General features: G+C 44.9%; 1 protein-coding gene and 1 long non-coding RNA gene across 3 annotated transcripts in view; one reads left to right on the forward strand and one right to left on the reverse strand.

Annotated features, from left to right (window-relative positions):
- Positions 1-22,192, forward strand: part of LOC309339442 — a 130,562-nt gene that overhangs the window by 79,973 nt on the left and 28,397 nt on the right. The window lies entirely within an intron of this gene.
- The window catches only part of SH3YL1 (SH3 and SYLF domain containing 1), a 474,176-nt gene continuing 461,424 nt past the window's right edge, over positions 9,441-22,192 (reverse strand). For both annotated transcript variants that reach the window (XM_081857381.1, XM_081857380.1), the window contains exons 6-10: positions 20,324-20,452; positions 18,604-18,763; positions 17,912-17,972; positions 16,496-16,552; positions 9,441-9,653 (exon numbers count right to left, since the gene is read on the reverse strand). In XM_081857381.1, the coding sequence (XP_081713507.1) occupies positions 9,457-9,653; positions 16,496-16,552; positions 17,912-17,972; positions 18,604-18,763; positions 20,324-20,452 (604 nt within the window). In that variant the 3' untranslated portion in view covers positions 9,441-9,456. The remainder of the gene's footprint in view (positions 9,654-16,495; positions 16,553-17,911; positions 17,973-18,603; positions 18,764-20,323; positions 20,453-22,192) is intronic.

The raw sequence follows: 22,192 nt of genomic DNA on the forward strand, positions 1-22,192 counted from the left end.
AGGTCTTCCCCAGCACATTGTCTACATGGCTAGTTGTCCTCTACAGCACAAAACCAGGAATGCTGGAAGTTCCCAGGACACTTGGCCCCTTTGGTTTATACACACTAGGGCAGGTTACAGCCAATCGGATGGCTCTGGATATGTGGAGCCCTACCGTTAGGCAAAATGAGCCAACTGCCTCAGGCAGCAGATGCTGGGTGACGGGGAAGTGGCAAGATGTAGGAGGGCAAAGCTACATAGCTCACCCTGAGTTCCCCAAGCTAGACTGGTGACTTCAGGTGCTGTGGAGGACACTGTCCCATTGCCAGCGTTGAAATAAGACTCAGTTGCCAATGTGAGTGGCTTTTGTACATGGAATGGAGGGGGAATTGCTCTTTGCTTCAAGCAGCAAAATAGCTCAGACTGGCTCGGAACCCAGGCTGCGTCAGTCACGCTTTAATCTGAGCGATCATATCTGCTGCTATGGAAGTATCCACTTGGGCGCCATTTTGTGGAATGTACCCACAGAAGAAGGTGGAATTAGCTTCTAAGTAAATATGAGTGGGCTGTTAGTATGGATCCAACCCAATGTGCTTATCCTCAGAAACCTCCAGGTAGAAACTGAGGCACTATCTCCATGGCTGGTGAGGCTCTAGTATAAATAAACACAGATTCACCAAAAAATTAAGGACTTTGCAATTAAGGAGAAGGTGTGCTCAAGCAGAACGTGCCATCAGTGGGGTGGAGGGAAGGATCGGTGTGAAAGAGATATTCCTCTCAAGGCATGCTGTCATTCCAGCACATGCACGGAAATGGCTACTTCCTGTTTACCCATCCATGTTACAACAAAGCATACCTATGGGGTTTCATAGATAGCAGCCTGGTTCACATGCCACAGTAATCCATACCTTGGCTCAGCTGCCATGCTGGCCTAAAAGGCAAGTGGAAGAACAAATTTGTGTGCAACTCTTTGGGAGTCAGCGCAGTCCTGGCACACCATAATTTGGCTTACTATGCGGTTTGAATGACAGTAGCTGAAGCTCAAAACTGTTTACACTGGTCAACAACAAATTTGTTGTCTGGGTTTTTTCAGTTGATTTAGGATGAATCTGATGTGCTGAATCCAAAAATCACATTGGTTTTGCTCAATCAGGTCAAGTTTTTGAGCTATGGCCACATGTCGTTTTTTAACGTTTTTGTAATCTTCTTTTTTTTTTACGTTTTTTTACATTTTTGTAATCTTCAATCAGCACGTCGTCCTGTAGCTCATTGTGATGAAATTCCAGTGCCTATCTTCGGAGAACTTCCTGACATTAGTGACGAAGATGCCTCCAGTGTTGAAGGACATGAAGAAGAAGAAGTGGTTCTTGAAGATGATGCTCCACATCCATTTTCCCAAAAGGAGTTGAATGATCTAGTTCACGACCTCAGCTTGTCAAAGGACTCTGCCTAACTGTTGGCATCCAGATTGAAGGGAAAAAACCTCCTTTCTGACAGTGCTCGCATCAGCTTCTTCCGCAACAGGCATCAAGAGTACCTCCGTTTTTTCTTGGAAGAGAAGGACTTGGTGTACTGTGCAGATATTGCGCAGTTTCTGCTCAAGCTTGGAGTGCCACAATACGAACCCAAAGATTGGAGACTGTTCATTGACAGCAGCAAGCGATCACTGAAATGTGTTCTGCTACACAACGGCAACCAGTTTGCCTCTATACCCCTGGCTCACTTGAGTACACTGAAGGAGAACTATGAAGCAGTGAAGTATGTGCTGGGGAAAATTGGTTATGATCAGCATAAGTGGTTTATTTGTGTTGACCTGAAGATGGTGAACTTTTTGTTGGGACAACAGCCTGGCTTCACCAGGTACCCATGTTTTCTGTGCATGTGGGATAGTAGGGACCGTGCTCAGCATTACACGAAGAAGGACTGGCCTGTGCGGGAGGAATTGGTGCCTTGCAAAAAAAGGAACATCATCAACAACCCTCTGGTGGACAGAGACAGAATACTCTTCCCACCGCTGCACATCAAGCTCGGCTTAATCAAGCAGTTCACCAAGGCTCTGGACAAGGATGGTGACTGCTTCACTTACTTGTTCCAGGCTTTTCCAGGATTGACCATGGAGAAGTTGAAAGCTGGCATCTTTGATGGTCCTCAGATCCATCAGCTCATCAGCGATCCAGAGTTCGGAAAGTCAATGAACAAAGTGGAACTGGAAGCGTGGAAGGCATTTGTTCTGGTAGTGAAGTACCATATTTTTTGCCCTATAGGACACACTTTTCCCCCTCCAAAAATGAAGGGGAAATGTGTGTGCGTCCTATGGGGCGAATGCAGGCTTTCACTGAAGCCTGGAGAGCGAGAGGCATCGGTGCGCACCGACCCCTCTCGCTCTCCAGGCTTCAGGAAGCTATTCGCAAGGCTTGCGGGCAGCAGCCTGCAGCCCGGAGCATGGGGCGCCCTCCGGAGGACGCCCCGTGCTTCGGGAAGGTGTCCGCAAGCCTTGCGCGCTGGGGGGGAGGTCCCGCCGGGCTCGCAAGGCTTGCAGATAGCAGCCTGTTCTGGGGGCTGGGGTCAAGGGAAGCTCGGGCTTCCCCCATGCCAGCCCCGCACCGGGGGGGGGGGAATAATTTTTTTTCTTAATCCCCTCCCCCCAAAAAACTAGGTGCATCTTATGGGGCGGTGCGTCCTATGGGGCGAAAAATACGGTACTTTCTTGGCAACAATAAGGCCAGAAACTACGCAGAACTTGTCAACAACATGCTGACTGCTTACAGAAACCTGGGCTGCAACATGAGCGTCAAGATGCACTACCCATTTTCACATATGGACCGGTTTCCTGAGAACCTGGGTTCAATGAGTGACGAGCAGGGGGAGAGATTCCATCAGGACATGAAAGAAATGGAGACCAGGCATCAGGGTCGCTGGGACGCAGTCATGATGGCTGACTACTGTTGGACCTCCGTGCTGCTGAGCATTCCAGGAGTTCCAAGAAACGGAAGTTCAAGCCCTGGAGTTTGAAAAATGGTGAAGCAACATGCAATTTACGTGTACTTACCTTTATCAATGCCCACCATTCAGTTTACAGTAAACCTGACCTGATGGAGAGAAACGGATGCCATTTCCTGATTCAGCAGTGCAAAAATACCCTAAATCAGTTGTAGAAATCTAGGCAACATTCAAAAAGTAAAAAAAATTGTTGCCCAGTGTTATTAATCCCTTAGCATTTATTTATTTTAAAACAAAAGTGTTCCAAGGCAACAGAATTGTGCAGCAGTGCCACAGAGGGCCAAAAGTGAGCAAATAGCCTGTGATTCTCTAGCCTGGATTGCTCGGTTGGTTAGAGCGTGATGCTGATAACAACAAGGTTGCAGGTTTGATTCCCGTATATTCCTGCATTGCAGATGATCCTCAGGGTCCCTTCCAACTCTACAATTCCATGATGCTAGGAATGCCTCTCTTACTCTGTTACAGAGGATTGGTGCTATTTTAAAATCCTGCAGATAAAACAAAGGATGGTTTATCCCTTCAAACACCACACCGCTCACTTAAATATTATCTTCACTGCTGCCGCTGATTCTGTAGATCAAGGACAATGCCTTTTGGAAAGTAGCAACCAGTCATTTATATACAACACTTGCTGAAAAGAATCCTTAGTCGATAAAAGGCACACACTTGAGAATAAACTTTCCAGATGCCCACATCTTATAGCAAAACTCTGATGTGATAAACTGTATAAGAACTAAAACCCCGAAAGCCACAATCTAGCTAAAACGAAGCACATGTTAGCAGGTGCCAGCAGCGTAGCGTGGGTTGTCAGCACCCGGGGCAAGGCAAGTAATTTGCGCCCCCTAACCTGGGGCAAGGCAAGTAATTTGCGCCCCTAACCCCTAACCTGCCGCCGCTGCCAGCTTCTTCTTGCTGCTGCCTGGGCTGGGGTATTTACGGTAAGGTAGCCACGGCGGCGGCAGGGGGGTCTGTGTCAGGTGATCTGAGGCGAGTTGCCGCTGGCGCTGCCGCCCAAACGACGCCGCTTGCCCGGAGGAGGGCAGAGAGGCAAGGAAAATGCAACATGGCCCAGCAGCAGCAGCAGCAGCAGGGGGGCTGTGAGGAGGGGCTGCCTGGCGCGCCCTCTGCGGCCCTGATGCGCGGGGACCGCGGCGAGTGCTGAGAGCCGCTGCCTGCCGGACGCCTTCAGCCCGGACGCACGCACAGCTCGTCGGTTCCGCGAGACGTGGGGCTCTGCTACAGCCTGCGCCTGAGGCTCTTCGGCGACTCCGGAGGCGACGAGCGCACCCCCCCCCAGATGTTGCGCCCGGTGCGGCCGGCCCCCCTGCACCCCCACGCTACACCACTGGCAGGTGCCCAGACCTCTTTAAGAGAGCCAGTGTGGTAGGGCTAGGACTGGGGACAATTATGTTGTCGTGAAGCTCCTTTGGTGAACTTGGACCAGTCATTATCTCTGAGCTAGCCTACCCTCTCAGGATTTTATGCAAATCAGTGGGATTTAACAGTGCTTCACTTTGGCTAGAGTATGGGACAGAGGAAGGAAGGGGGAATACATTTTTGGGGGCAAGTTGACAGCAGGGTTGTTGTTTTTAGCAGGAACTCAGGGGAACTGAGTTCTCTTGCATTTTTAAAATCAAATAATTCGGGTTTTTGTCTGGGTGTGTGTATGCTGGAACAGATATAAACCCAGTGCCTGAGCCACCCTATATATATATATATACAGTTGTACCTCGGGTTAAGAACTTAAGAGAGCCAGTGTGGTGTAGTGGTTAAGAGCGGTAGACTCATAATCTGGGGAACCGGGTTTGCGTCTCCGCTCCTCCACATGCAGCTGTTGGGTAACCTTGGGCTAGTCACACTTCTCTGAAGTCTCTCAGCCCCACTCACCTCACAGGGTGTTTGTTGTGGGGGAGGAAGGGAAAGGAGAATGTTAGCCGCTTTGAGACTCCTTAGGGTAGTGATAAAGTGGGATATCAAATCCAAACTCCTCCTCCTCCTCCTCCTCCTCCTCCTCCTCCTCCTCCTCCTCCTCCTCCTTCTTCTTCATTTGTTCTGGAGGTCTGTTCCTAACCTGAAACTGCTCTTAACCTGAAGCACCACTATAGCTAATGGGGCCTCCTGCTGCCGCTGCGTCGGTGCTGCACGATTTCTGTTCTCATCCTGAAGCAAAGTTCTTAACCCAAGGTAATATTTCTGGGTTAGCGGAGTCTAACCTGAAGCGTATGTAACCTGAAGTGTATGTAACTCGAGGTACCACTGTATAATCAATAAAATTGTGGTCATTTCTAATTCATATCATTGTCTGCTTGAGTTTATTAATCACATCTTACATTTAGCCACTGTCCAGGGAAGTGGGGTGGCACTGTGACTGGGCCAGCAATAAATTAACTAACCAACTTCGTGGTGAGTTCCCCCTCCTTTTTCCAGAAAAAAAAGCACCGGGAAAGGGTATGACATATCTGTCATTCAAAACTAAAAAACCTTAGGCCTTATCTTAACGATGTACAGAAGGGTAATATTTGTAGCTCCGACAGGCTACTGGCACAGACAAAATGGTGACTTCTAACTTGAAAGCTAAGTCACCAGCTGAACAGAATGCAAACAGTTACTTCAGAGATACAAAATGCTAGGAAATGAAACTTGGGTTATGGAGCTAACATGTGCTGGCAAGGATTAGGTGTTCCGAGCATGAGAAATTTAAAAACCAAGCTAAACTTGACAAGGGGGTCAGTTACATGGGGATATCTGAAGAGAAAGATCCTGTTACTACTAAAGCAAATGGAAACCCCATCCATTGCTTTGGACACACGGAGACACTTTTTTGGACGTTAGTCCAAGGCCTAATGAAGCCAACAAAAAAACCTTCAGAAAGGTTCCTTAAGGTTAGTGGATCCATGGCATCCTGTTTATAGCCCAAGGCAATCTCTTCTTGTTGTATGTAATACATGGATATTTGATGGCCCAGATTTGAAGTTAATTAAACACACATATACAAAGTAAATGACCCGCAACACTTAAGTAAGTGACCCGCAGAACTTTTGTCAAGCTTTTTCTATGTCTGTTTGTCAGAGCCTGATAGATGACAAGCAACCAATTAAGAGTTAAAAAATGATGGCTTGCATTTTGTAACGCAACGTGGGGGTTTGTTTTAGAAATCAAGTATGAGGGAAATAGATTAGGTGAACCAATGCACAAAGGATGTGCTAAAGAAATCAATCTACATGTAACACGAGAATTATGTGTGTGTGTGTGTGTGTGTGTGTGTGTGTGTGTGTGTGTGTAATGGGACTATATTTCATTCAGTATTTTTTTTAAAAAAACCAACCACCAATGAAGCACATGAATCTAGTATTTTAAAGAGAGACCATTCTGAACCAAGCATTACAAGAAAAAAGTTCTAATGCTGGATGGACTTGTTGACCAAACTTTCAAAACTGCACCACTTACCGTAGCAATGATAGATGACACAAGAATAACTGGCCAAAGAAAAATGATGTATGTTCTCGCACCGCCCCACTTTAAAACACTGCTTTCTATTATTGTAACTATTTCTAATAAGTCAATCACTTACCTTCTCTAGAAACCCTAACATTTGCCAAATATTTGCCCCAAGGCTAGGCTGCAGTTGAGGCCATTTCCAAATCAGAGACTTCACAACACAAACTTTTCATGATTTACTCTTTCATTTCATTGCTTTTGAAGAATATGAAACAAAAACAAAAGCTACCCAATTTTTACCCTGTTTACGTAGAGGAGCAAGCGGACTCGGACCCACACATGCAGACAAGCAGAACACATATTTAGGACCTTGATGAGCCTTTCCTTGCCTACTGAACACATGGTCCTTCTGGAGTAGCTATCACTAGTGATTAAATATTTACATATACCCTGCAAGTATACAAAAACAAAAAAAAGGTTCACAATCCCCAAAGGAGATGGAGATGGGGCTCCATGACTTTTTTAACAGTTCAGTTGAAAGACCATCAAATTTGGGCTGCTGTTCTTCTCCTTGAAATATTTCAGTCCCTGCCGATCATTTACAAGAATTCTTATACATGAAACAGTGGCTGAATTTGCTTCTCCTCCTCTTCCCTTCCAACTCCCTTTTCTTTTGTGTCGTGTCTTTTACATTGTTAAGCTTGAGAGCTGGAACATTTGGAAGATTTTCCTGCAGCCTCTTTTAGTTGAAGAACGAGATAAAAAAATGCTTTACAATTAGTAATAATAATGTACAAACTTACTAGTTAATCAAGTTTTTGTTCTACAGGAATGTATAATATCTATGGGCTTCTGGAAATACCCAAATTCCGAATTTTATAGCAATCAACACATCTCGGGTTCTTTGTGTGCTGAATTTCAACTTCCTGGGAGACTTGCATACCATAACCATTTGGGGATAACACTTTGGGTGTCCTGTTATAAGTGAGTGGTATATACAAGGGACTCATTTTTCTGGCAGTCAGGTAGCCAAAGAAAACCACTTGGGTCTAGTTTATTGGGATTTACTCTTAACAAGTTCAGTGCTCCTGTCAGTCAGCAAGTGGGATTCAGTCATATGCATGGAGAAATGAATTTAAAATAAAATTAAAAACACTCCCCATCTATCCAATGGTAAAATGTGTAAATATATATTATTTATTCATTTAATAAATTTATACATTGCTTGAATGTAAAAAATCTCAAAGCAGTTTACAAAAAGATAAAAACATTATTTGTCTAGTGTTGCAGCTAATGTGGAAACTGCAGGGTGATATTCTGCTGAGCAATATACAGAGCTGAACAACCTGCCCCACAGACAGCCATAACATCCGAGCAAATCCTTTCCCAAGGAAAGCTTAAAACTTTGGTTGCCATTCACCTGTGAAAGGAAAAACTGAAACAACGAATGGTAAAATAAACTACAATCAACAGGCTGATTCTGAATTGCATTATTAAAAGGAATATACAATTCCTTAATGTCCTCCCTCTGAGAATTTCTAAGGAAAAATAAAATACGATAAACACTTGGTTTATACTCAAAATATGCCTGAGTACTACCAGAGGAGGCAAAAAAAAGGGGGGCCCACACTATATAGATGGGGAGTAAACAAGGCATTTATAGGAGTTAGAATGTGTCAAATAACCAGGGGTAACCAGTTCTACGGATAGGAAAAAAGACCACAAGTTTAATGATGCTTGTCTTTGGCATGTAATGAAAGCTAGACTTCTCCAGTATGGTGTAGTGGTTAAGAGCGGTAGACTCGTAATCTGGTGAACCGGGTTCGTGTCTCCGCTCTTCCACATGCAGCTGCTGGGTGACCTTGGGCTAGTCACACTTCTCTGAAGTCTCTCAGTTACACTTCCCAGAAGTCTCTCAGTCTCACAGAGTGTTTGTTGTGGGGGAGGAAGGGAAAGGAGAATGTTAGCCGCTTTGAGACTCTTTCGGGTAATGATAAAGTGGGATATCAAATCCTCACATATTTTTCTGGTTACTGGTTAAGGTCCTCTTTGGATGGTATGAAAGAGGAGAAAACCAGGAGGCACAACAGGACTTCACCACTTTGACTTATGGATCTTCAATTGTGTACTGGGGCTTCCAGTGGAACGTCAAACCTCTGGAATCCAAGGAGCCACCTATGCTCATGAAAGTGAGTAGCCTAAATACTTAGTTTGCCAAGGAACTGCTAACTTCAGGGCTAAGTCATCACACATGACAAAAAAAACCCTGCCCTCTCTCTCTCTCTCTCTCTCTCTCTTTTATTCACCATGACTCTCCTGGAGCAAGTCACAGACAAGGGTGGTGATGGTGAAACAGCCAGAAGACAAATTCAAAACATGGAACGGCTTTGTAAACGTTGTACATACTGTAAATGCTTGTTGGTTTAAAGAGAATGCTGAAGAATTCCAATTGGCAAGATTTTTATTTATTCGACATTATTAATGACAAGTGTTAAATACAAAGCACACAACATTCAATCTAGCATCCCTGATGCAGCTCGTTGCGATTAGGCTCCATGATTTCACCCATTTACAAATAAGTTACAAAAAAAATATTAAAACACAAATTTTCTGAAAATATTAAATTAAAAACAAAAATCTGTAAAAAATACAGGGCTTGATCCAGCAGAAAGAAGGCACACGCCCCCTCACAAGGAGGAGCTGAATAAGGCTCAACAGAACCAGAGGGTAAGGCAGGACAGGGAAGCACTGAAAAGAATGAGAAGCCCGTGTGCACCTCCCTTATCCACACCCTAGCCCTTCCAAGGTGCATCAATGGGCAACAGAGATGGCACACACAATTCTCTCAGTCTCTGCAATATCTGCATGTACACCTGGGAGAGGAAGGGCAAGGACAGGTAAACAGGGCTCCCAATGGCATTTCTCTGCTTTGGCCAACACGCAACTGGATCGAGCCAAATATTTGTAATTAACAATTTTTTGTTGCATATTTAAGAGCAAGTAGTTAAGACAAAAAGGGCAAGGCCGCCTGAATGTGCTTTAATTCATGGTCACATAATTAGCAGGGAAAATGCCAGTTCTGCCTTGCAAACTTCCTTCCCACCAATCAAACTGTGAATCTGTTTTCGTCGTGATCTTGATCCTATCGCCCGCGTTGAAAGTCAAGTCGCCCGGCTGCTGTCCTTCAAACGGATATAGCGCTGTAACGAATGTAGGACTGGTGGCCTTTGAGCTTCCTAAGAAACAGAAGAAGTAGAAGAAGACGACAGTTCAGGACCTGGGTTTCATATTGAACGATAAATTTCACAGAGTGCTGAAGTCCAGCTTGCCTTGACAACAAGTGAGCTGCCACAAAGTACAACATAAATCACCCCAAACCACTCCAAGACTGGAGACCAAATCCTGTTACAAGTTAAACAGGAAGTCAAGCGTTTTCATGCATGATTCTACTTCAAGCCTTTTGGTCCATCTTCACTGTCCTTCATACAAAGGATGGTCTACTCAGCATGTATAATATGTTGAAGATTGGAGCAACTGAGGAGAGGGAGAAAAGGGGAATGTGGCACAGAGTGAGATATGGGGGAAGGTCTACACAGATCTTACTATGTTGGTTAGAGGTACACATCCAAGATCTGTTGAGTTTCGTAAACTTCCAATACATATTGCATAAGACACAGATACAGTTTACAGAGATGGAGAGAGATAAAGTGTTCAGAGGCCATAGAATGCGATAGGCAACCAATCCATAAATGGCTATCTAAACAACAACTACAAGAGGAAGGCGGCCCATTTTCTGCATTCCCTTCTTGTATTTGGCTGGCTACTTCTGGGCAAGGTGGACCTTTGGTCTGAACCAACACTATAAGGCTCTCCTTGCATTCTCAAGATCTAGCAACATTTGTCTATCAAAATACTTCCTGTGAACAAAATATTCAAGGCACCTCCTATTGGCAGACTCAACATCTAAAAGAGGAAAATGTTGGTGTTGAATGGTTTGGGCAGTTCCTACTTGTGTTGCAGGCAAAAGGGGCTAAACAGTAAGGGGGAAAAAAAAGAAAGACCACATTGAAGCACAGAAAGTTGAAATCTAAAGTCCTGCAGGAACTTAGATCTGAGCTATCTATCAGCTCAAGCATAACCAAAATATTTTTTAATTGGTGTGCAAGTAAGCTGCGAGGTTTTCTTCACAGCTTGCAGGAGAGAAGATATTTAACTCATTTTGCTCATACGAGAGCCTACACACACTTTACCTTACAGTTGAGGAAGCCAGAGTGAAGGCAAAAATTAAATAAAATACTGAAAACTTACAGGACAAATTAGCCAAAGAATTGTGCACCTTCAGTTCCAAACTAGAGTTGGTAAACCTATAGCTGGCTGCGTGTAGCATCTGTTTATATTTAAGAAATTTACAAAAGCGGCATCTCTGGACAACTCTTGTTGGCAGCATTCCAGCCTTTTGAAAATACACAACAACCATTTGTTTGCCTTTAGAGTATTTTAAGGAAGGTTTGTGGGAAACAAGGCCATGTAGTTGTTACGTAAGTTGTTACATTGCAACTGTATTTCAAAAAGATTTAAAAAATGCTCAATCTACACAAGATGGTGCTACAGTGCTACATTCAAATGACGAAAACGCTATTGAGCCCTGTTCATCTGTTAATAGCAAACTCGTAGACCAAACATTTGATGATAATCTTGTCTTGTGTTTTTGTTATGCTATATCCATGTAGAATGGAGGAAGATGTTTGCTACTGAGAAAGTTCCTGTGAGCTGGGGGGGGGGGGCCTTCAACACATCTAGCAAATTTTTCTCTTGGGAAACTGGCCAAGGTGCTTGCTCAAGAATGGCTAATCCGTTCAACATTAAGGTACTTGTAGCTTAGTTTTATAGGAGCAGGAAGCTCAGCAGATCAGCTTGCTGTGTTATGTGGCAATCCTAAATGACTGTTGCTCTATTTGCTGCCTTGGGTACTTTTTGGAAAATTCCTGGGCTTGGAGCCATACGAAAAAGCCCTGCTGAATGATGCCAAGGTCCAGCACTCTCTTTCCACAGTGGCCAACCAGAGGCAACCACACCAATGTGAGCATTAAAGCTGTTTAGAAGGGGGGGGGGACCATCATCTGAGTTCATGTTCCTCATGCAGTGGGAGCCAAGGCAGAGAGAGAATTTCCCATGCAACCCGGAACCATGACTGTGCAGGTTCTCAACTGTGCCCGTTAGACACGCAGGGGCAGAGCTGGGGAAACTGTGTGGTGCGTTTGTGTGCAGGCACACAGGCTTGCATCCATGTATGTGCAAGTGTGTGAGAAAAGGAGGGGGGGAGACAGCTGTACTATCCCACAGGTATTCATGGACACCCCTTCATGAAACAACATAGGGGAGAGTTTTCATATTTTACTTCAGTTCCATCAAAGGTGGAGATAGTTACCAGATTTCTGTAACTACTGCTGAATTCTAAGAAAGCCCTGCACTTACAAAACAGAGAGCTACCCAGAGCTTTAAAAGCCTACTGTTTCCTGAGAAAGACGCGTACACCATCATTTGCTTGCCCGTTGCAGGTGGTGCTGTGGTCTAAACCACAGAGCCTAGGGCTTGCCGATCGGAAGGTCAGCGGTTCGAATCCCCGCGGCGGGGTGAGCTTCCATTGCTCGGTCCCAGCTCCTGCCAACCTAACAGTTTGAAAGCACCTCAAAATGCAAGTAGATAAATAGGTACCACTCCAGTGGGAAGGTAAACGGCGTTTCCATGCGCTGCTTTGGTTTTGCCAGAAGTGGCTTAGTCATGCTGGCCACATGACCCGGAAGCTGTCTGCGGACAAACGCGGCTCCCTCGGCCTATAGAGCGAGATGAGCACTGTAACCCCAGAGTCGTCTGCGACTGGACCTAACGGTCAGGGGTACCTTTACCTTTACACTCTTGTAGATTACTCTTTTAATGCAGCTCTGCAGTAGGGCAAGATTGCACATGACTTACGGAGAAGCGTTGCAGAGAAGGGGTATGGTTGCGAAAGAAGCAAAATTCGCACTAACCAGTTTTGGGGGAAAGGCATCTATTATTAAGGGAGAGGCTCAAAGCACCAACACTGCCATTTACCCATTCCATCGTTTCTATTAAGGAGACATGCCTAAATTTTTGTGGCTTGCTCTGCACAATGGGTTGGCTCAGTTTAACATATCTTCATGCATTTATTTACTAAGAAATGATTGTGAGAGTCAAGAACTAGAAGTGAGATGTGCCCTTTCTCTATCCATTATTACTCATTCAGCTTTGGTAAGAACACTTTTCCTCTGTTTCAAGCAATGCAACATTATTTAGGGGAAACGGTGTTCTGAGGCTCCTATGCATGCCACAGACATTTTCCTGCACCGCACGCCACACTATAACAAATGCTGATAAAGCCTGCTTACGTTGAGAAGTGACCTATAGTAAACCCCAAACATAAGCTTTGTCAAAGACCACATTTCTCTCCCTTCACCCTCTTACGAAACAGATGTTGGGAGAGAGGTTTAAACGGCCAGCAACGGTGACCTGGCAACTCCATGGCTATTAATCCAATTCATATACAAAAGTATCATTTTTTTATTGCTGTCTGTACTGGGAAAGTCTTACAGCGTCTGCCATAACCGATCTCTGTCATAATCTCTAATCACGCTTCCCCCTCCATCAGGGGGGAAGGATGTAGGGGTGGTAATATAATGCTCAGATCGTCTCCCACAGGATATTCGCTCCATAATAATAGCCTGCAACAAGGGGCTATTAGACCAACTCTCCCAGATTGCAAAAAGTTTGCTTACGGGCAGTTAATTATCTACGACTCTGTTAGATACCAAGGTATAGAATCAAGTTTTGAAACTAAAATTAGGATTGTTTCTCAAAAAGGCAGAGGAAGAAAACGAAGACATTAGGGGAGACGGATGTTTTTTGCACCATTTGTCAAGGCAGTGTGCTCACATCTGATCCGAGTCTCCTACTTTGAGTCTGCTTTTCAGTGGCACATTTCAGATCCACATCAGGAGACCCGGTGGCTTTCTACTTTGGTAGCATGATTCATTTGGTTAAGAAGCTAGCCCTATAAAACCAGGCTCTCTCTGTTCCTACGACATGCCCTGTTTAAAATCCATGTGCCTATTATAGCCTGGAGAAACTAAATACAACTGGATTTTGTATAGGTTGATTCTTCTCACAAGTTCTTTCCAAAAAGCAAAATGAATTATATGCCTTTGTTCCTTGCCTCAAGCCTGGGGTGCTATTGGATGGAGAAGGCTTAACTTCTTCTTTTTTTTAATTCAGCCTTTAATTACTGCCAAAAAACCTCCATTGTACACTAAATATTATTTGTTTCCTCTGTGAAAATGGCATAGTTGCCATATTAAGGATACTAAAAAGGTAGACGCTCTTAGTGGCTGCCTATTACTCAAGTTAGTTTTTAACAAAATGGCATTGACCCAAAACACACATAAAACAAAGACCTCAATTTTCTAGTCCTAGCATGCACTGACCTCAATCTTTATGTGCCTTTGTAATCAGCTGGCTCAGCGCAGGAGATGGAGTCCCCCCCCCCCAATACAATCAGAATTCCACATAGTATTCTCTCTCTCTCTCTATTTTTGCTCGTTTCATGACAGTATAAGCCAAAAAAAGAAGTTTGATTTAAAATGATGGCACAAAAGTGCCAGAAATAATATTATAATAGCAGAGCAATTTCAAAAATAGGAATTGTTTCCTGGGATTTCCTGTTTAATGATGAGAATTAAGACAGTTTTATAACAACAGAGGGAGGTAAGCTGCTAGATGGATGTTTATTTTAGATTGAAATAAGCTACAAGCCTGACTAGAGAAAGAGAACCACAAAAATAGGACTATGCTGCCTTAAACCTTTTAAAAGGGAGAGAGAATTCACTCTAATGTTTCCAAAGTCTCGTACGTCACCGTGGCTTACGAATTTACAGAAACACATTATTCTCTTGCTTAAAGATCTGTTCATACAAATATCCATTAGTTAAACCTGATCTGATTTGCTGCTTTTTACAGTTTATAATCTGCTACAGGTTTCTCTGTAGAGACCATTACACACTGCAACTCAGCCTAGGCTCTTGCTGCCATTGCAGACATCTCCCTTCCCTGCTTAAAAAGAAAAAATACTTCAAGTCTTGCTTTAGCCATTACACATACAAATGGTTTACATGCACGCTCAATATTATGTCTGTTATCTCTGTTACCAAAGAAATAGTCGAATATTCATTTCACTACTAAGTGGTGCTATCTCGCCATCTACAATAATTTTTTCGGAAGTCCCTTGAGAAAACAATCAATGGTTACAATTTTATTGCTATGTGCAGCAAGGCATTGCAATGCAGTCTTATCCATGTTTACTCATGAGTAGGCCCCATGGTGTTCATTCCTAGTATACATGCATGTATGACTGCAGCCCAAATAGCAAATTCCATGCTAGGGAAAATTAGGAAAGTAACTGAAAAGCTGATGTCGTATACAAATCTATGGTGCAATCGCCTTCGGAATACAGTTCTGGTTGCCTCAACTCAATATAGACTGTTAAGAAAGTTTCAGGAAAAGGCAACAAAAAAATTAAAAGGAAAGCGGGTGGAGCAACTCCTGTATGAGGAAAGATTGCAGCATTTTGCTTTGTTTTTTATAATAAGTCAAGTAAGAGGCGACATGATAGAAAATTATAAAAAATTCTGCAAGGTGTGAAGAAAGCAAATGGAGAATTTTTTCTCTCGCTCTTTCATAGCACTGGAACTCATGAACACCAATGAAGCTGAAAGTTGAAAGATTAAAGGACAGTTTAAAAAGTACTTTTTTTGCGCAGTATGCAGTCAAACTATGGAACTCGGTCCCATGGGAGGCAGTGATGGCCGCCATTTTGGATGGCTTAAAAAGAGGATCAGTTAAAGGCTATCAATGGCTACTAGCCACAATAGTTAAGTTGTGCCTTCACTGCTAAGAGGCAGTATGTCTCTGAATACCAGTCACTGGGAATTGCAGGTGGACAGAGTGCTGCTGTGCTAGTGCCCTGCTTGTGGTCATCCCATGGGCATCTGGTGTGAGAACAGGATGAGCATTGCTTCAGCAGACTCTTCTTGTTCTTATGTTTTAGGACAAACTACTACATTTCCAGACGCAGGTGGCGCTGTGGGTTAAACCACAGAGCCTAGGACTTGCTGATCAGAAGGTCGGCAGTTCGAATACCCATGACGGGGTTAGCTCCCGCTGCTCGGTCCCTGCTCCTGCCAACCTAGCAGTTCGAAAGCACATCAAAGTATAAGTAGATAAATAGGTACTGCTCCGGTGGGAAGGTAAACGGCGTTTCCGTGTGTTGCTCTGGTTCGCCAGAAGCGGCTTAGTCATGCTGGCCACATGACCCGGAAGCTGTACGCCGGCTCTCTCGGCCAATAAAGCGAAATGAGCACCGCAACCCCAGAGTCGGTCACGACTGGATCTAATGGTCAGGGGTCCCTTTACCTTTACCACATTACCATTGCAGTGTAGGAGCCTGTTCCATGTGGTGAAGTCCTGTTTTGCATCGGGAATGTCTATGTTCAGGAACTAGCCATGCACATGCACACACAGCCATTCCTCACTCAGGTGGAGGATAATCTCCCTTGGAGCATTAACACTAATGGGATAATGTTCAAGTGTCTTCCTAACAAGTACTAGCAAGAACCGCGATTTCTTAATTTGGTGTAGTTTGACCGGTGATCTAACAAAACCCAGTGCAAAGAATTTATCTTTTTTTGGATGCAGGACCTTTCAACGACAAGAAATGAACACAACATTACATCAGCCTGCTCCTTGGATCTGGACTACAAATCTTGTAAGCTTTATTCAGCCATGTTAGGTACATTCTAAATAAATCTCTTTCTAAACATCTGAACCAAAATAAAGAGAGATTGAAACTCGTGCATACTTTCAAGGAGGAGGCTGGAATAAGAACAGAGTAGTGGCCCAATTTGGATTGTTAAGTATCAAGATTCAGTCTTGTCAAGAGATTTTGTGAATTCTCAAAAGCTACTTTGACACGGATGATGAATGATAATATTATAATATCAACACTCACCCACCGCGGCAGAATAGCTGGGAAGTTCAGGGTAAAGTCTACCTGGTGTTCTTACAGCTGCAGAGGAATTCAGAATATATTTTATTAGTTAATATGCCCACTTAATATCTTCTTTAATAATCTCAGTTTGATTATCATGAAGCTATAGTTGCTTTTTCCAGAAATGACAGTCATAATTAAGCAGACCAAGAGAGAACAAATAACGACCAAAAAAATCATAATAATAGTGAAAACAACAAACCGTTTTGTTTCCAAGACAATACATACATGTATCAAAGCAGATGCGGTAGGTGTAAGGGGGGAAAAATGCCTCTTCTGTGCTTACCAACTGCAGGGTTTTTGCAAGGATTTGTATTAGAGTTATTTCAACCAACACCTGAGTAAAACTGATGGCAGCTTCTAAAAATCAATTTTAAAAACAGCATTTAATAACCCAGCTGATCCACCAGCTAAGGCTACAATAATATCCTCACCTACCTGGATACAAGTATCAGTGAAGCTACTGAGACTTACCGTATTTTTCTGTGTATAACACGCCCCCGTGTATAAGACCACCCCAATTTTGGGGGACCCCAAATTAAGGAAATGGGGGGAGATTGCCCAGAGTTGTTAAGATTTGGGGGGGGGGATTGCCCAGAGTTGTTGAGCTTTCTTGGGGAGGGATTGCCGACAATCGCTCACCCACCTGACCACCGCTGCCAAGCACACGCCTCACCAAAGCCCCCAATTGTCTGCCCGCTCGCCACCACCAGGCACCAATTGCCTGCAAAATTGCTGCAGCAGCTGCCCATCACTAACACGCCTTGCTGCAGTCACAAATCATCAGCACAATTGCTGCCGCTGCCGCAAATTACCACCACGCCTTGCCAAAGCCAACAATCACCCGACCAACCGCTGCTGACAATCTCCTGCTCATGACTGCCAATGTCCCACCTCTGCACTATCCATGTATAAGATGACCCCCAATTTTTAACATTTTTCTAGAATATAAAAAGCTCGTCTTATACATGGAAAAATATGGTACCTCTGAGAAGACCTGCATAAGATCAGGGTTGAAGTGCCAGTGTTCAGCAGCGTGGCCCTTTCCCCTATATATGACCCTTTGTATACAGCAATGCCTCCCCCAACCCCCCCCCTCGAAGTAAACAAGGAATGCACCATGGAGAGAAGAGCTCTGTAGGTACAGGTGGCAGGTGATGCAACAATGTGACAAACCAAGAACAAGGCAAAATCCTACATATACAAGACTTGTGCACATACACAGAATCACACACCCCCATCTCATGCCGGCAGTCAAGAAACTTACCAATTTATGGAGAAAAACAGAACTCAGGGCACATAAAACTAGAATTTTTTTATTATTTTTTTTGAGGGGGGGTTTACTGCAAAAAGAGAAAGCTGATAGTTATACAATACCTTCCGGTGTGGTTTGCGCCGGAGTCCTGCGTGATTGTCGCTTCGCCGGTTGCTCGTTAACCTGGCAGGGGAGGGGTAAGAGAGATGTCAATATTTTTTACCTTCTGTTACAAGTGCAAGAAACTCAAAGGTTGTGAGAATACACACACACACACACACACACACACACACACACACATATATATCTTCCATGTTTACTGAAACACTCATGCCGAGCCATTCGGCTCAACGCAGTGCCATAATTGTTGTGCATTGCTCTTCAAATGCCCACACCTGGCTGGAAAAGTGGTCCTGAACTATGCTATTGCCCCACCAGCTTGCATGTGGCTGGAATGCAACATACTGTGCTATAGCAAGAATCGTCTCCATTGCCCCCACCGCCACACTTTTTGCCTTTAGGCCCTCCCCCCGCGCCCCCCACTATTGCAAGAGCAAGGGTGTCTTGTTCTTGGCTCTTCAGAAATACAGTGGTACCTCAGGTTACATACGCTTCAGGTTACAGACTCCGCTAACCTAGAAATAGTACCTTGGGTTAAGAATGAGATGAGAACAGAAATCGTGCGGCGGCAGCTGAAGTGGTGCTTCAGCTTAAGAACAGTTTCAGGTTAAGAACGGACCTCTGGAATGAATTAGGTTCTTAACTCAAGGTACCACTGTTGAGCCAAGCAGATTTCGCATGAGCCTGCCCACACCTTCTTGGGTTCCCTTGTTACTGCCATCCAGCTTCTTCCCTCCTGAGTTTCATATTGCAGAGTGAAAGACTCAAGGATGTCATAGAGGTCCTGCGCCAGAGGAGGAGGAGGGATGTCACCGTACAAAATGGCACTAGCACGGACCTCCCGACCGTAGAACCTGGGGAAAGATGTGTGTCATGTTTAGTCTGCTAGGCGGAGAAGAGGGATTTCATGCAGTACCCTCACCAGGGGTAGGCAACCGTCTTGAAGTTGAGGACTGCCTACTAGCAGTAAAGGTAAGGGACCCCTGACCATTAGGTCCAGTCGTGACCGACTCTGGGGTTGCGGCGCTCATCTCGCTTTATTGGCCGAGGGAGCCAGCGTTTGTTGGCGTACAGCTTCCGGGTCATGTGGCCAGCATGACTAAACAGCTTCTGGGAAACCAGAGCAGCGCATGGAAACGCCGTTTACCTTCCCACCAGAGCGGTACCTATTTATCTACTTGCACTCTGACGTGCTTTCGAACTGCTAGGTTGGCAGGAGCAGGGACCGAGCAACAGGAGCTCACCCTGTCGCGGGGATTCGAACCGCCGACCTTCTGATCGGCAAGTCCTAGGCTCTGTGGTTTAACCCACAGCGCCACCTGCAGTAGGTGAGGCCAAAGCCAAAAGTGGGTGGGGCATTCATTTCCCACCCCCCCACCCATTAATTCTCTTTTTCACAGACACAGAACCACCCCACTCATCCTTCTACACACAAGCACATCTACTATACCCATCTATTATTAATTATTATTATCATTATCATTATTAATTCAATTTATATAACGCTCTTTTATCAGAAGAACCGAGGGCACTGCACAACATTTAAAACACATTACAGAAAATCAGTGATAAAAACCTAATAGAAACACAGTCAAAAACATACTGATAGACAGCCTAATAATAAAACAGTCATCATAATAACAGTCCACTCCCCCACACTTTCACAGGCCGTAGATGATTATAATAGCCATAGGCCTGGGCAAAGACATATGTTTTTGCCTGGCGCCTAAAGACATGTAGTGATGGCGCCAGGCGAGCCTCTCTGGGGAGAGAAATTCCACAATTGGGGAGCCACCACAGAAAAGGCCCATTCTCTAGGTCTATCATCCTGGCCCACATATGCACGCAGAAATGAGTGTCTGCCTCTTCAGCTGTAGGAAGAGCAGTAAGGAGCAGGGGATGCCCTGAGCTAGAAAGCCATAGGCGGCTATCTCTACGCTCAGTTTTTATCTCTATGGTCTGAAGATAATGTGTGCTTGATTCTCTTGCTAGCCAGACTGAGTGTGAAACATCCTTGCCTGAAATCCTGGAGGAAGATGGGGCCTTCCTATGTTCTACAATGTGTTCGATGTTCTTTCTTCATTTACAGCATGCCTGTTACTCCAAGCAGCTTACGGTAGAGTCCACAGTTCCTCCTCCCTCTATTTTATCCTCAAAAAGACCTTGTGTGGTAGCTTAGAGAGAGATCATGACCTACCCAAGGTTAGGGTGAGCTCCTTGGGCGGGTGGGAATGGGTCTGTCCTATCTCAGGGAATGAACATCGGTCTGTTCTGTCTCAATCAGACACTCTAGCCACTACAACTCGTTATATTATTTCATAAATGTATACCCTGCCCTTTGTGGGGCTGTCATGGTGTTCTGACAACAGGAGCTAAATTTTGAGAAGAACGATCTCAACTGCCCAGCTACTTACTTGCCATTTGTCTCCTTCCTTTCAATTAAGCAGCTTCCTTCTAAAGACACCCCGGCGAACAGCCCTCGAGATTTGCAGTATGTATAGACAGCGGCAGAGCTTCTCAAGGCAACGTCACCTTCGAGATTTCTAAGTGGGAGGAAAAAACAGAGGGTGGGATCCAGCTCAGGAGTCTCAGCAGTGGAAGCCCTGTGCGAGGACTTGCACTTGTGCAATGGGGCTTCCCCTCCTCCTCGGAGTGGGGGGGGGGGCCAGGAGAATCCCCGGGGACCTTATGGGGTCCTCGCCATGGGATCACATTCACCCAGTGCTATACCAGCTGCACTGGCTCCCGGTGGAGTACAGGATCAGGTTGAAGGTCTGGTTTTAACCTTTAAAGCCCTATATGGCCTAGGACCCTCGTACCTACGGGACCGCCTCTCCTGGTATGTCCCACGGAGGACCTTATGGTCTTCAAATAAAAACATCTTGGAGGTCCCAGGCCACAGAGAGGTTAGCCTGGCCTCAATCAGAGCCAGGGCTTTTTCGGCTGTGGCCCCGATCTGGTGGTCGCTCTCTCACAAGAGACTAGGGCCCTGCGGGACTTGACATCTTTCTGCAGGGCCTACAAGACAGAGCTGTTCCACCAGGCCTTTGGTCAGGGCACAGTCTGACCCCCTCCTTTGGTTATCCTCGTAGAACTCTGGCCCGGTGGTTGCCATTTGATTTTAGAATGCTGTGTTACTTTTATTGCTGTTAGCCGCTCTGAGCCTGGCTCTGGCTGGGGAGGGCGGCATATAAATTTATTATTATTATTATTATTATTATTATTATTATTATTATTATTAGGGCGGAGCTGGAAGGGAGAGAGGAGTGACTGCTCTGTCTGCCAAGCTGAAATGATTGCTCCGATGGAACAACTGCCTTAGTGCAACACAGAATTCCTCCTATAACCACAGAATGGGAGAACTTGGGAGAGTTGGAAGGAACCAGGTGGTCCAACTCCCTGCAACACAGAAATCTTTTTGCCCAACATGGGGCTCAAACCCACAACCCTGAAACTGAGAGTCTCATCCTCTATCTGAGCTATCTCATCTCATGATCTGTTCTCAGCTTGGGATACCTTTCCACATTTCACCAATACTCGAGTTCGTGTGTGTGTGTGTTTGCATTTGCACATTTCCCCCCTTTTGAATAAGGCTGGGAGAACAGTGTAGTGAACTGCCAGTGGTGCCCCCATCCTTGGTGGTAATAGTCAACTACTCTATATAAGAATAAACCACTACAAACCCATTTGGGTATAAACATAATAAACCTGATTACTTGTATATAGACAAATATGGATGTTTTCAACAGAGATCTTCACCCTAGCCTAAAGTCCTGTCCAGCCCACAGTGTACACTGTTGCAACGAGGAAACCTTATGCTGCAAGCTGCTTGCAGCCACGTAGTGCTATTAAGAATTTTTAGGGATTCTGCAAAACAGTGCAATCCCCATGAAACAACTCTTGCTAAACAGAGTGCGCGTCCCCTCTCCTTGCTTAGGAGCCAGGGAAGAAAGACCTGAAGGATCTCCAGCTGTTTTGGAACTACAATTCCCATCATCCCTAAACTAGCAGGCCCAGTGGTCAGGGATGATGGGAACTGTAGTCCCCAAAACAGCCGGAGACCTAGGTTTGGGAAACTCCACCCTAGAGAAAGCATGCCCATGTATCCCTTTGAATTCTCTTTTCTTGGAACTAAACGGAGAGAAAGGAAGTGGAAATCAGAGACATGAGTCACATAAGTGGGTGGAAAGCAACAATCTACAGGATCTGGCCCAAAGGCTTCCTTGCACAGCACCCATTATTGTCAGGAGCGCTTAGTGCTGTTCCTGACGTGCTGATGTTTT

This window comes from Podarcis erhardii, assembly GCF_964252035.2.
Source record: "Podarcis erhardii genome assembly, chromosome: 3".
Lineage (NCBI taxonomy): Eukaryota > Metazoa > Chordata > Lepidosauria > Squamata > Lacertidae > Podarcis > Podarcis erhardii.